This window comes from Paroedura picta, chromosome 16 (genome assembly GCF_049243985.1).
Source record: "Paroedura picta isolate Pp20150507F chromosome 16, Ppicta_v3.0, whole genome shotgun sequence".
In the NCBI taxonomy this organism is placed as follows: Eukaryota; Metazoa; Chordata; class Lepidosauria; order Squamata; family Gekkonidae; genus Paroedura; species Paroedura picta.
Genome location: NC_135384.1, coordinates 30317991 through 30331748, shown reverse-complemented (window position 1 = coordinate 30331748; position 13758 = coordinate 30317991). Strand labels below are relative to the sequence as shown.

The following is a 13758-nucleotide window of genomic DNA, read 5'->3' as shown; positions in this document are numbered from 1 at the left end:
ACCCTGAGCCTCTGGGAGGGCCAGGGGGGCTGGGAAGGCCAAATGGGAGCCCAGAGCCAGAGCAGGGCTTGGCACGCTCAGGCTGTGAGGAGCCGTCCGTGCCCACCCCCGGCTGGCCCTTGGGAGGAAGAAGCGGCCAGAGCCAGGCGGCTCCCTGGGCCGGCCGCTGGGGTCGGCCAGGGAGAGCTCAGGGCGCCGCGGCCACCGTCCCCTCCGGGGGTGGCGCCCACCGGCAGGGCGAGGCAGGCGGCAGGCGGCAGCCGTGCCCAGCGTGTCGTGCGCGGCCCGAAGGGGCCGGTCCGGCCGAGGCGCTTCCGACGGGCCTGGCTTGGCTCGCCCAGGGGGCGGGCGGCACGTGTCCGGCGGGCGCCCAGGGGGTGGGCGGGGGGCGGCACCGCCCCCTCTCCCTCCTCCTCCTCCTCCTCCTCCTCCTCCTCCCGGGCGGCGGCGCGGCGTTCATTCGGCGGCTGGATGTTGGCGGTGCTGGCGGCGCCCATGGCCCAGGCCGAGGCGGGAGAGGCTGCGGCTGGTCCCCGCGACGGCGGCGACGACGGCGACGAGGACGAGCCCGGGGGCGCCTTGGCGGCGGCGCTGCGCCTTCGAGGGCGCCGCGCGTCCGGGCGCCGCGGCTCAGCCTACCGCATCAGCCGTCGGAGCTCGGGCGAGGCGGTCGGGCGGGCTGTGGCTGTGGCTGTGGCGGCGGAGAGCCCTCCCGAGGCGGCCCCCTCGCCGCCCGCGCTCTCCCCGGCCGAGGCCCGCCGCCGCCCGCTGTGGGCGCCCGAGGAGGCCGAGGAGGAGGCCGAGACGCGCGCCGTGGCCACCTCCCCCGACGGCCGCTTCCTCAAGTTCGACATCGAGATCGGCCGCGGCTCCTTCAAGACCGTCTACAAGGGCCTCGACACCGAGACCACCGTCGAGGTCGCCTGGTGCGAGCTGCAGGTCGGTCCGCGGGCGGGCTGGGCGGCGGGGGAGGGGGGGTGCCTGCAAGGCCGGGGTCCCGGGTCTTGGGAAGCAGACGCCACGGGCGGTCCACGCTAAAGAGCAGCGGCCTCTAAGCTGGAGAGCCGGGTTGGAGCCCATCCCCAGGTAGCCAGGTGCGTGACCCCAGGCACAGTTCTCTCCGAGCTCTCTCAGCCCCACCTGACTCACTGGGTGTCTGTGGTGGGGCGTGGAAGGGAAAGGACTTTGGGAGTATAAAAAGCCAGCTCTTCTTCTTCTCCATCATTCTCAGGGGCGGGCAGGGGAGACCCGGGGGGAGGGGGCTTACATCTGTTTCCCCACCTGAAGGGCCTCTTGGAGGCTTGGGTCAGCGCACCTGGCCGGCTGGAACCCGCGATCCGCTGCTGGGTGCGGGCAGGCTGAGCTGGCATGAGCCAAGTGCCCGCAGGATGCCCACCGGCGCATGGGGAAGGGACGCCCGCCGCGCTCCCTCTTGCCGACGGATTAAGTCCAGCGGAGCCCGATGTGACCGCCTCGGAGCTGCAGAGGTGCAGGGCGCAGGCCGCCGGAGGGGAGACGGTGGCGGGGGCGGCTCCAGCCTCCAAAGGGGTTGAGCCGATCCAGCCCCCCCCCTCCCTCCCTCCCTCCCTCCCCCGCAGTGCTTAGGAGAACTCGCTTCCGAGGGTGCCGTGAAAGAGGAGTGTCAGGAGCGGGGCCGCTGTTCCTGGTGCATCTGCCCTGATCCTGCCTGCAGCTGCAGGGAGTGGCCGAGGTGCTCCTGGGGGCGTGAGGAGGGGGCTGCTGGTAGCCGAACAGGAGTCTCCCCTGGCCTGGCCCTTGGGCTGCCTGCCCCAGTCAGCTGCGCTCCACTTCACTTCTCCATCCTGGGGGCCGCTGGGAGCGCAGCAGCATTTAAAAGGAAGCTGCTCTTTTCGGGGGGGCTCCGCGCCTGGAGGCTTCTGCTGCGAGGGACCCCCACAGCCCAGGATACGGCTGCTGCGGGAACTGCTCGCTGGCCCCCTCTGCCGCCCCCACCGCCTCTCCTGCCAGGGATGCCAGCCTCCAGGTGGGCCCTGGGGATCCCCTGGGATCGTAGCTCATCGCCAGGTGTCAGAGGTCTGTTCCCCTGAAGAAAATGGCTGCTTGGGAGACTCCGCTGAGCGAGGGGGACGGTTGCCAGACCGGGGTCGGGAATGGCCTGGAGATTTGGGGACAGAGCCTGGGGAGGACAGTGGGGTACAAGGTCATTTTGCCCACCCCCTAAAGCAACCAGTTTGAGAGCCAGGTTTGATTTCCCCACTCCTCTACATGCAGCCAGATGGGCGATCTTGGGCCAGTCACAGTTCTCTCAGAGCTCTCTCAGCCCCACCCACCTCACAGGGTGTCTGTTGTGGGGAGAGGAAGGGAAGGCACTTTGAGACACTTCATGTAGTGAAAAATGGGGTATAAAAACTTCTTTAGTGGGGTATAATCCCATCCATTTTGACAAGGAAGCAAATTTCTGCAGCCTGGATCTGTGATTCCAGAGTATCTCCAGGTCCTTTAAGAGGTGGGGATTCCAGAAATGTGACCCCCCCCCATCCCTTGTTAGTTGCCCTTACTTTTGGCATGACTAAAAGGTGGTATTTGCAGTGGTTGCAGGACTAAACGACTTGCAAAGGGGGAGTCGACAGATTCATGGAGGATAAGTCTGTCTGACTGAAGGAACCTCCATGTTCAGAGGCAGTCGACCCCTGAATCCCAGAGCCAGGTGGAAACTTTAGGAGAAGAGGGCCTTGGCCGCTCTGCTCTGCTGTTGGCTTTCCAGAGGAACTGGCCAGCCTCGGTGTGAGACAGAATGCTGGACTAGGAGGACCACTGGTTCGGTCTGACAGGGCTCTTCTTCGGTTCTGCGGAAGGCCTTGGCTTCTGCGCTCTGTGGTTGGCTGACCGGAGGAACTGGCTGGCCACTGAGTGAGGTGGAAGGCTGGACAAGATGGCTCAGATCCAGCCGGGCTCTTCCGATGTTCTTACGCTGCTGCTGCTGCTTAGCTTGAGAGCAAAAGTGTCTTCCCAGCCTGCATTTTAAAATGAGGGCTTGCAGACGGAGGATTTAGGGTCAGAGGGCAAAGAGCCAGAGTCCTTTCCCTCCATACGGTGGGGGGCGGGGTGGGGGTCCAAAGGTCCACTGCTATCCAGAATGTCTGTCCATCCCCCCTCCCCCATTTGCAGAAGAGGGAGGCTAAGACCATATTTGTGTCCCCTGCTTCTCCTTGTCCTGTGCCGAGAGGGCAGGTTCGGGGATGGGGCTTTGCCCATGTCCCATCGGGCACATTCATGTTCTCTGGCTGGGTGCCCCTGAGGCCCACCTTTGCTTCCTGCTCTCGGTGCTGTGAGGATCCTCTTTGGTGGGGGGTCTGAGCACCAGAGATGGGCTTGGGGACCTTTGACGCTCTGCCCCCATCAGCACTGACCTCTGGAAGCAGCAAAGAAGCCGGTGTGGTGTGATGGTTAAGCACGGCAACCTTTAATCTGTAGAACCCATTCCTCCCCATGCAGCCAGCTGGGTGACCTTGGGCTTATCACTGTCCTGATAGTTCCCTCAGAGCTCTCTCAGCCCCTCGCAGGGAGTCTGTTGAAGGGAAAGGGGCTGGTAAGCCGCTTGGGGACACCTTCAGGGAAGGAAAAGCGGGATATAAAAGCCAGCCCTTCTTTTCTGCTTCCGGTTATAGACAGGGCTTCGTTCCTGAGAAGGAGGAATTGGGGCTTCACCTGGTCGCCTTGAACCATTTCACTTTCTTTGAAGGGGCGGAAAATGGCTGACTCCGTGCTCACAAACGGAATACCAGCCGCATGTTCAGGGACACCGTGCTGTTTACGGTCGCTTCATGTGGTCCCCTAGCAAGCCACATTGGGGGGCTGCGATGGGGGCCCATGGTGGAGCCCCCCAAAAACCTGATGGCCAGGCAGCCCCTCTTGTTCCCTCCGTCTTCTCTCGGCACTGCCCCAAAGAGCTGGGATGCTCCTGTCTCCTGAATCGGGCCCTCCGTCCGTGTGGTGCCGATGGCCAAGGGGCCTGGACGCTCCGGGGTCTTCTTTGCCCTGCTCCACGGGATCTCTTGACTGGCTTTGCTGGGGCCAGGCCTAAGGCCCTGGGCGACCGGAGCAAGGGAGCGCTGCCCGTGAGTTAAGACAGGCAGGCGAACCAAGGTGGGAGTCCAGGGGCACCATTCAGACCCACAAAGTTTCATTCAAGATATTGGCTCTTCTGCGCATGCGCACCTTGTCAGATTTGGTGAAACAGAATATCCTCAACTGTTACGTGTAAGGAGAGAGAGGGTGTGGGCGGGCATTTAATTACCAGGAAGGGCTGTTTCCATGAAGAAGAAACTGGATGATTATAGCTGAGAGAGGATCAAGGCAAATAAGACCTGGGAACCGGCATACAGTTGAGAAGGTGAGATTGAAGTCTGAGTCCATGGCCTTTTGACGACCAGCAAAGTCTAGTTGCTGGGTACAAGTAGAACAGAATGAAAAAAATACCTGACTGTCTAACTGTTATCGGCAGTCATCTAGTCTGTTCTGCAGGCAAGCAGGGAGGAAGTCTGCTCAGAGGAGCAGGAAGATGCCAATCAGGACTCTGGAGGAGATGATTTGAAAAATACCAGGAGGTTCCTGATCCTATCATGCTAAATACACATGTGCTCCATTGCCCCCTGCAGGACACTCTTCATAGTCTGCTCAGTCCTGCACACTGCAGATCTTGTACATTCCAGCTTCCTTGACCCCTGCTCAGGGAAGTGGGGCTGGGGGAGAGGTGAAAAGGAGGCACGTATTGACTTGGTGGGGCTGGGTTGCAGTTCCACATTTGTCCCCCCCCCCCAGGGGTCAGTCAGTCGGCTGCCTTGTGGGGCTCTCGGGAGCTGGAAACGGCAGAGCATTCAAGCAGAAACGGCTGCGTGGAGTCAGTGTGCCTGTGGCCCTTCTCCCACGGTGGGGCTTTCCAGGAGACCTGCTGGAAAAGAAGGTCCCATTTGTCCAGCCCTCCAAAGCCTGTTTTTAAAGCAGTCCCTCTTGCACAAGACTCTTGCTTGTCCGTTCAAAAAATAGCCCCGTCCTATTTTCTCCCGGACTCGTTCATTATGTTACCTTTAAAAACATCTGTGGTCAGCAAACCGCAAACCTCAGCTGCAGGTACTCGTCCAGTTTGCCCTCCCCAGCCCAGGGTTCTGCTGGGGTCTATTTCAGGTTCCTGGTTGTCAGCTTCTGGAAGGATTTGCGGGGTGGGGGCCGCTGCCTCTTGGGGGAGTTGGGGGAGAGGTGGGGGGAATGCAGCCTGGAGGACTCTTAAGTCACAAACACCTGGCTACCTGGAGTGACGATTTCCCGGCAGGTACGGAAGTTCAGAGGAGGCCAGCGGGAACTCTGGCACAGACTGGGATCTCTGGAGGAAGGGGAGCAGAGGTCAAAAGACATCGCTAAGCAAACAGATTCAGAAAAGGAGTATCCCCTTAAGGAGCAGAGTGCTGAAGAAGGAGGAGAAGAGTTGGTTTGTGTACCTCGCTTTTCACTACCCAAAGGAGTCTCAAAGACTCCCGTGGAAGCCAGGTGCTTTATTGTGAGACCGCAGGGAAGGAAAGCAAAATAAGCAAGCTGAAAATAAGCTTCAAACTAATATATTATCTATTATAAGAACTACATTTCTGGGTAGAGCCCTGAAGAGAGAGAGCGTCCCCATCTAACCTTTCTACCTAAGGTGGAGAGGGAGGCATCGTCCTCTCCAGTTGCCAAGATGGAGGAGTTTGTGCGAGAGAGGCCGATCAAAGGGGGAGGGAGGAAGTTTGGCCCCTGAGAATATCCGGCTAACATCAAAGGCTTAGCCATAAAGTGGGAGACCGCGAAGATGCTCGGGCACTGGCCTCTCTACCTCTAAGACTCTCTGATAGCCCCTCTGAGGCTTACAGACCTCGCAATATCCCCCTCTCCTAGCTGGAGTGCTAATGCTTTAGGAATGACCCCTCTGCTGGAATAAGAGTCACAGTTCTTGGGTGCCGCATGAAACACTCCTGGCGAAGAGAGGATTTTTAGCCCGGGACTCTCGGCCGCAAGGGCACAGGCAGGTTCTCACCTGGAACCATTGCTTAGTCTTACGTAATTTGGGGCTGTACCTTACCACACCCCGAAGACTCAGGACAGATAAAAATATCTTTCTTAAAAGTAGCAAAGAAATAAGCCTGTACACTTAAATGGGGATTGGTACACTGTGAAGGGGGGGGGGCTGCTAATCTGGAGAGCCAGCTTTGATTCCCCGCTCCTCCCCATGCAGCCAGCTGGGTGACTTTGGGCTCATCACAAATAGTGATAGCGCTGTTCTGTCCGAGCAGTCCTGTCAGAGCTCTCTCAGCCGCACCTACCTCACAGGGTGTCTGTTGTAGGGAAAGGAAGGGAAGGCAATTGTAAGCCACTTTGAGACTGCTTCAGGCAGTGAAAAGTGGGCTATAAAAGCCAACTCTCTTCTTCCTTTGTAAGCCTAGCCACTGGTTACATGCACAAGGAGGCCTGTTAATGTGAAGTGTGCAATTTAGGGTCAACCTGCTCTTCCCCCACATGCAGCCAGATGATCTAGGGCTAGAGCTCTTCTCTCAAACGCTCGGCCCCACCTCCCTCGCAGGGATGTCTGCTGTAAAGAGCAGAAGAGAAGCAAATTGTAAGCTGCTTGAGTTGTGCTGGGTGACCTTGGGCTAGTCACAGTCCTCTCAGCACTCTCAGCCTCCCCTCCCTCACAGGGTGTCTGTTGTGGGGAGAGGAAGGGAAGGTGACTTTGGGACTCCTTCGGGTAGTGAAAAGCTGTGCTCAAAAAATAATTTTTTAACAAGCAGTTCTTTTTCTTCTTCTTCTTCTTCTCTATGCTGAAGTAATGTTCCATTTACTTGACCTGCAAGGAAACCTGGAGTCCATCCCCTTTCATCCCCCTTTGAATCTTTCCCCCGTTCCTCCTTCCCATGGATGCCTGGGAAGGAGGCCGCCCTGGACCTCTGTGTGCATGTGTGGGGTGGGGGTGTCATTTGAGGAGGGTGCCTCAACCTGGCATTGGTGTGGTGAGCACATGATCTCCCTCCCTGAAGCCCAGGGGGTATTGCCTTGCTCCGGAAAGCCTTGGGAGGGGGCCAGCAAGGGATCAGCTCCCGGAGCAGCTGCTGTTTGCACCCATTGCTCCACACGAACTGGAGCCTCGAAGGGGGGTGGTGGGAGACACACGTTTCTTCCCCGGGCCCCCAGCCAGAGAAGGGGCAGCTAGGTCCGCATGGGCCACAGCACAGAGGACTGGGGCTGGTTTGTCTCAGCACCTGTGCTGAGGGCTCAGGGGCATCTTTCACTGTCCTCCTGGGAAATGCAAGCAGCGGGGTCCTGTCAGGGTTGCCAGCTCTGGGCTAGGAAATACCTGGAGACTTTGGGGGTGGAGCTGGGGGTGGGCGGGGTTTGGGGTCAGGGAGGGACCTTAGTAGCGTCTAATGCTATGGAGTCCACCCTCCCAGGCAGCCGATTTCTCCCCAAAAACTGATCTCTCTCACCTGGAGATGAGCTGTAATTCCAGGGGTTCCCCAGGTCCCACCTGGAGGCTGGCATCCCTCCGTCCTGTGGAGGAGGATGGCTCCAAGGGGCGGTGCTGTTCCCTTTACAGACCGGCGCATGGTGCTAGTCCCTTGGGTGGAGGGACTCGGGAAGCTTTCGGAAGAGCTGAGTCAGCAGCCGGGGTGAGGGAGTGCCGCTGTCCTCGGACGGACGGACGGGCCGTTCCGGTGATTTCATCCCAGGGTGACAGATTCTTCTTGGGTGCTCTCTGGCATCAGCATCTCCCAAAAAGCCAGAGGAAGGCTGTGGGAGGACACATTCTTGGCAGCGGCAGGATCGTTCCAGGTTCGCTCACTCCCCCGCCCCCCCCCCCCCGTTCATTGAACGATTTCCAGCAACCTTTGCCTGCCTGAGATTTGGGAGCTTCCCTGTGCCTGCAGGGCGGGATGGCTCAGCCTTCCTATTTATTTCTTCACCTCTGCTACTTGCATCCCCCCCCCCCCGCCTTCCTCCCCAGTTACAGCCTTTTCCTCCCCCTTTTATCCTGACAGCACCTTGTGTGGGGGGTTGGGCAGAGAGGGCCCAGGGTCTGAAACCCACAGGCCCCCTAAGCACTGCACCACAGTGGCTCCCAGGAGGACAGTAGGGCCACACGTCCCCGTCCGGGCTGAGGCTGTGGGGCTGGCCGGAGTGGCAGAGCGTGTGTGTGTGTGTGGGGGGGGGGTGCACGGCCTTCTCGGCATGGCTTGGCCACCTGGAGAAGGAAGACCAGTCGGCCTCAGGGAGGAACGTGGGTCTCCTGTGACCCCTTAGCAGGACTGCTGGAAGCAGATTCCTTCTTGGGTCACCCTTCGCATTCAAAAGGCAGGGGGGGCACAGTTTGCCCTCTGCTCCAAATGCCAACTGCCCTAGATGGCCAGAAGGGCACTCTGGCCTGGCCCACCAGAGGAATGAGGGCCCAGGATGACCCCCCCCCTCCAGAGGGAGGGGCAGCTGCCTCTCTTGGCTGGATGGGAGTGTGGGCGGTCCAGTGCTCTCGCCCTCCCTCGGATCCTAATTCCAGGGGAAATACTGAAAGGGAACAAAAACTCGACCTGAAATTCAGGCCAGGAACCCGAAGGTTGAGCAAACAAACAAACAAACAAACAAACAGGAATAAAATACAACCGTTTATTGCCTAGGGTGCATAATGAGGATTAAAAACTGCAGAGAAGAATGTCATTAAAAACTCTGAGTTCATGGCGACCAAGAAGATGGTTGCGTGTCCAATTCCAAGGCTCACAAGAATGGCGATGTGTGTTTCCTCAAAGGGCCCAACACATTTCGACCCTGAGGGCCCTTCTTCTGGGCCCCCCGTTGTATTACACGCACATATGCAAGCTGTGACTGGAAGGTAGTGCTATCTCCTTCAGGAGGGATCTATCTGTAAGACTTGAGATAGTACTACTTTAAAATAATTATATTAATATTTTATTCTTGTTTATTAGCGTTAGCCGCCCTGAGCCCACAGTGGGATGAGCAGCCTGTAAATCGAATGTATTAATAAATAAACAAACCAATCCTCAACAGCTCCTGCATCTGGAAGTCTGATTGTAAGCCAACAAATCATTTGGTTGTCAACCAGAAAGCCTTCGCAATGTCACCAAAGTACACTCGGTAACAACAGACAAGCATTAAGGGCAGCTGAAAGACCCAGACGAGACATCTTCTAATTCCCACCCCTGCCGACATCGTCTTCCCAGCTGCACAATCCTGTCTACATCCAGCTGCTCGTGCAACAAAGCGGACAACTTTCTGGGTGCCACGTCTGACCACGTAACTTAATAGATTTGTGACCCATGATCAATCCGATCGGCAGCGGGCGGATCACCATAGAAGAGATCCTGCCTGGGAGGGGGCCGGGCCCTCCGGAGCTCCTCCTGAGCCCCCGCTCTGCAAAACCGATGCTTGTCCTGCCCTGGAGTCCAGGGTTTGCAGCCAGAGAGGAACGTCCTTTTGGGACGAAAAACCTTCCTCCAGTAAATAAGTAGCTCTGCTTTAGCAAGAGGTCAGCAGAGACTGGCGGGATTTGGAGATTGTGATCGATTGACAGTGCAATATCGGCTAATCGGGGCCTTATCAGGGATTGAGTGCTAAGGTCAATACACCCCAGCAAGGGCTTCCCAGAAATCAAACACGTCTGTTTGAGTCCAGTGGGACCGTCAAGACCGGCAGAGGTTTATAAACTTGTGTGTACAAGCACAGTCCTTCAAACAGGGCGGAAGCTATATCTTCTTCCTTATATCTGAAGAAGCGTGCTTGCGCAGGAAAACTTATCTTGAACAAATTCGAATGGGTTGGTCTGAAGCAGCACAATAAAATCAGAGTCCAGTCAGGCACCTTTAAGACCAGCAAAGATTTAGTCAAGGACTCGAAAGCTCACGCCTTGAATAAATCTTTGTTGGGCTTAAAGGTGCCTGACTGGACTCTGATTTTATTATCTTGAACAAAACCTCACTGGGTAGAAACTTTATTCTGCTGCTCCAGCCCGACACGGCTGTCCACCTGAACCGCACATCAGTTTAACACATTTCCTTTGGAGCGCCAGCGCGGTATTAGTGGTTAAGGGTGGTGAACTCTGATCTGGAGAACGGAGCTTGATGCCCCACTCCTTCTCCACATGCAGTCCTCTGATTTCCCTTGCGCCAGTCACAGTCCTCTTAGAGCTGTTCTCACGGAGCAGTTCTCTCAGAACTCTCTCGTCCCACCCACCTCACAGGCAGGGAACGGGAAAGGAGTTTCCAGGCTGCTTTGGTACTCCTCCAGGTAGTGAAAAGCAGGGAATAAAACAACCCAGCTCTTTTCCTTTTTTTGGGGAGGGGGGATGAGATGTTCCCGGTCCGAAGGCATTGCCTCCATACTGGATTCAGCCCTGACACCTCCGTCTGTGGGCTCCGTCTCCCCCGCTTGGACTTCCCCAGAGCATGCAGGTGCTCTTTCTGCAGAGCCAGGCCAGCCAGAGCTGACCCGGAGAGCCCTTCTTGGGGGCCTGAAGCCCCCCCAGCCCAAGCTGAGGCCTTTCTGTTGTGGCTTTGCTTGTGCGCCTCCGGCAGCATCCAGGCGCCTTCTGCTAAAGGGACACCTTCCGTGTTGGAGCTATTCCTGCGCCGTGCCTCCCCCCCCCGCTCCCCGCCCCCCGCCCCCCGAAGTGGCGCACAATGGGGCTTTCAGAGCCGCTGGCCGCACACAGCTGCATCTGTAGCAAGACTTCATAAACACCCAATGTGTAAAAATACGATCCACCTCCAGCTCCACCACAGAGGCCCTGGCCAATGGGGAGGCGAGGCGGATCCCACAGGCACAGGGATGCGGGGCGGCCGGACAGACGGACGGACAGACGTTGGCCTTCCACAGACACCCCCTCCTTGACATGGTTTCCTGTTGTTCTTCTTCTTCTTCCAGCTGCTCTCAGTGTGGGGTGGCCGAGGGAAGGGGGGCGTGGGCCGCCGTGGGCCCTAATTCTCTCTCTCTCTTACACGCACACACCCACACGCATGCAGCGGGAAGTTTCTTTTCACAGATGAAGCCCCAGCGACAACTGAGGGGGGCCGTGAACTTGGCGCGAACAGCATTTCTGTCGCCTGCCCCAGTGGTGTCCAGTTCTCACTTGGCACGGATCCTGGCCCCCCTGCTTCACTCTTAGCTGCTGCGGCCGGCCGGCCCGTAGCCAGGAAATTTTTATTGGGGAGGGCAAAGGAGAACATGGGTGTTGCTTGGCCATCGTGTTTATTTTCTCTGCTTTGCTTCAGCGTGATTTTACACCCGTCTCCTCCCCTGTCAGGCTTCCTTGTGCCGTGGGAGGACTCTCCAGCCCAGCCCACGGGGAATTCTGCTCCAGTCAGGGGCACGGGAAGGCTTAGGGCAGGGTTCACACTCTTTCCCCTGGACCCCTTCCTGGTCCACACCTGAAAGACTTGCGACAGACTTCACACCAAGATTGGAGGGGCCTGACAAGCTCTCACTGTGGCCCAGCAGCAGTCCAGAGCTGCAAAATGAAGCGGGGTGTGCCCCCTCCCCAATCTCTGGGGTGTCTTCCGTAGGTCGCCCCACCCTTTGCCCTCGCCCCAGTCCTCTGCCAGAGCAAGCGGACGCAGCGGAGCTCAGGGGCACCGGGGGCCGGAGGGGCCGGCGTTCAGAGGAGGACCAACTAAATGGATCTGTTGTGCTGGCAGGCTGCGGAAAGCCACGCTGGGGCCTTCCTGACATCCCCACGGTTGAATTTCGAGCGAGAAAATTAGGGGCAGGCGTCCCGTGGCTCCCTGCTTCCTCCGCATGGAGCCCTGCCTGCGTTGTTGCCGGGGGGGGGGGCCTCAAGAAGCATCCCATGCATCCGGCCGGGCTGGGCATGCTGCAAAGCCTCGCCTCTCTTCCTGCTCCTTTGATAAGTGGCCGATCCCTGCAGGCTCCTTCAGGACTGGCCGCCTGCTCCTGGGAAGAGGGGCTGGTCCAAACTGGGCTAGGCCTCTGTGCCCGGACGCCTCGAGTCTAGACCTGGGAGGGAAGGCTGGGGGGTCTGCAGGAGGGCGATTTGGGCAATAACAATCAAACATTTCTGCTGAAACTCGTATTTTAAAACCGCAGAGCCTTAAAAGCATCAGCTGTAGAAACACTCCTCAGAACTACAATTTGAAATTCAGACTAAAACAACCAATTTCGAAACCTGAAATCCTAAACGTGTCGTTGAACTTTAAATGCATATTAGTTTGGCTGTACCCAAACTGCTTCTCCTTCTCCCCCCCGCAGACCCGGAAGCTGTCCAAGGCGGAGCGGCAGCGCTTCAGCGAGGAAGTGGAGATGCTGAAAGGGCTGCAGCACCCGAACATCGTCCGCTTCTATGACTCCTGGAAGACCTCCGTCAAGGGCCAGGTCTGCATCGTCCTCGTCACGGAGCTCATGACGTCCGGCACGCTCAAAACGTGAGCCTGGGGCAGGGCTGGGGGGGGGGGGGAGCTGTGACTTGGGGGTTAACTGTGGGAAGAGGGGCTGCTTAAAAGGATGGAGTAGTTTCATCAAGAAGAGCAACAAACTTCGTATAGAAAGAGGAGAACGACACCCAACTGTCTAACTGCTCTGTTGTCTTTATTCAGTCTGTCTGTTTATTTTATGTTTGTGTTTATTTCCTGCCCACTCTGCTGCCTGAGAAGGCTGTGGGGGGAGGCATTTGAAGGGTGTGCCAGGATCAGCTGTTTGGTGCCAGGCAGTTGATCTGTCCTGACCAGCTGCTTAATGCGCCCTTTAAATGCCTCTATGGCCACTGTAGCCCCTGAAGCCTTGTCCAGCCCAGTCTCCATCCCCAAATCCCCAAATCCCCAGGAGCTTTCCAACCTGGCCACCCTACTCCTCAATCCCCCACCATGGCCAGGAGGGACCTTCTGGGTGGATCATCCGCTGGCAGGGGCTCATGGGAATGGTAGTCCATGGACATCTGGAGGGCCGCAGTTTGACTACCCCTGCTCTTTTGTAAAGCGGGTGAGAGTCTGATCGCATGTTCTGGAGTTGCAGTCATCCTTTCCTTTCTTGTCTAACCAGGCTGAATTAGAGTTTTTAATTTCTCAGGCCTCTCCTCTGCTAGGACAACTAAAATACCTCCTCCCATGGCCAGATCTCTGTGGGGAGTGCGGCGTTGGCCACTGCGCCACTCCCCTCTTCTGAAGAAGAAGAAGCCATTCTGGGACTCCTTCGGGTGGTAAAAAGCTTCTCCTCCTTACTGTGATGGCAGAATGCAAACAAAGTGAGAGGTCTGAACGACAGAGGCCTTCTGGTGACTGCCCAGGTGGTTAGAGGAGTAGCAGGCTGAGAATAGCTGAGGAGAGCGAAGAAGTCGTGATCTGAATCGTCTTCCGGGCCCGAGGTCTGCCTTGGCCACGCTCCAGAAGGGCAGGTGCTGAACTCAAGGAGATTTACGCTTCCCTGTTTCTGCAGGTACTTGAAGCGCTTCAAGGAGATGAAGCTGAGGGTGCTCCAGCGCTGGAGCCGGCAGATCCTGCGGGGGCTGCACTTCCTGCACACCCGCTCCCCTCCCATCATCCACCGCGACCTGAAATGCGACAACGTCTTCATCACGGGGCCGACCGGCTCCGTAAAGATCGGGGACCTCGGCTTGGCCACCCTCAAGCGGGCATCGTTTGCCAAGAGTGTTATAGGTACTTGGTGGCTGGGAAAGGGGAAAGGGGCCGCTCTTCCACCCCGGGAGAATAACATTTTGAAACACTCGTGTTGGGGAAGGAC

General features: G+C 57.7%; 1 protein-coding gene across 2 annotated transcripts in view; it reads left to right on the top strand.

Annotated features, from left to right (window-relative positions):
- Positions 1-27: 27 nt before the first annotated feature.
- WNK4 (WNK lysine deficient protein kinase 4) overlaps positions 28-13758 on the top strand; it is a 31878-nt gene continuing 18147 nt past the window's right edge. For both annotated transcript variants that reach the window (XM_077313128.1, XM_077313129.1), the window contains exons 1-3: positions 28-939; positions 12274-12446; positions 13453-13673. In XM_077313128.1, coding sequence (XP_077169243.1) covers positions 43-939; positions 12274-12446; positions 13453-13673 — 1291 coding nt within the window. In that variant the 5' untranslated portion in view covers positions 28-42. The remainder of the gene's footprint in view (positions 940-12273; positions 12447-13452; positions 13674-13758) is intronic.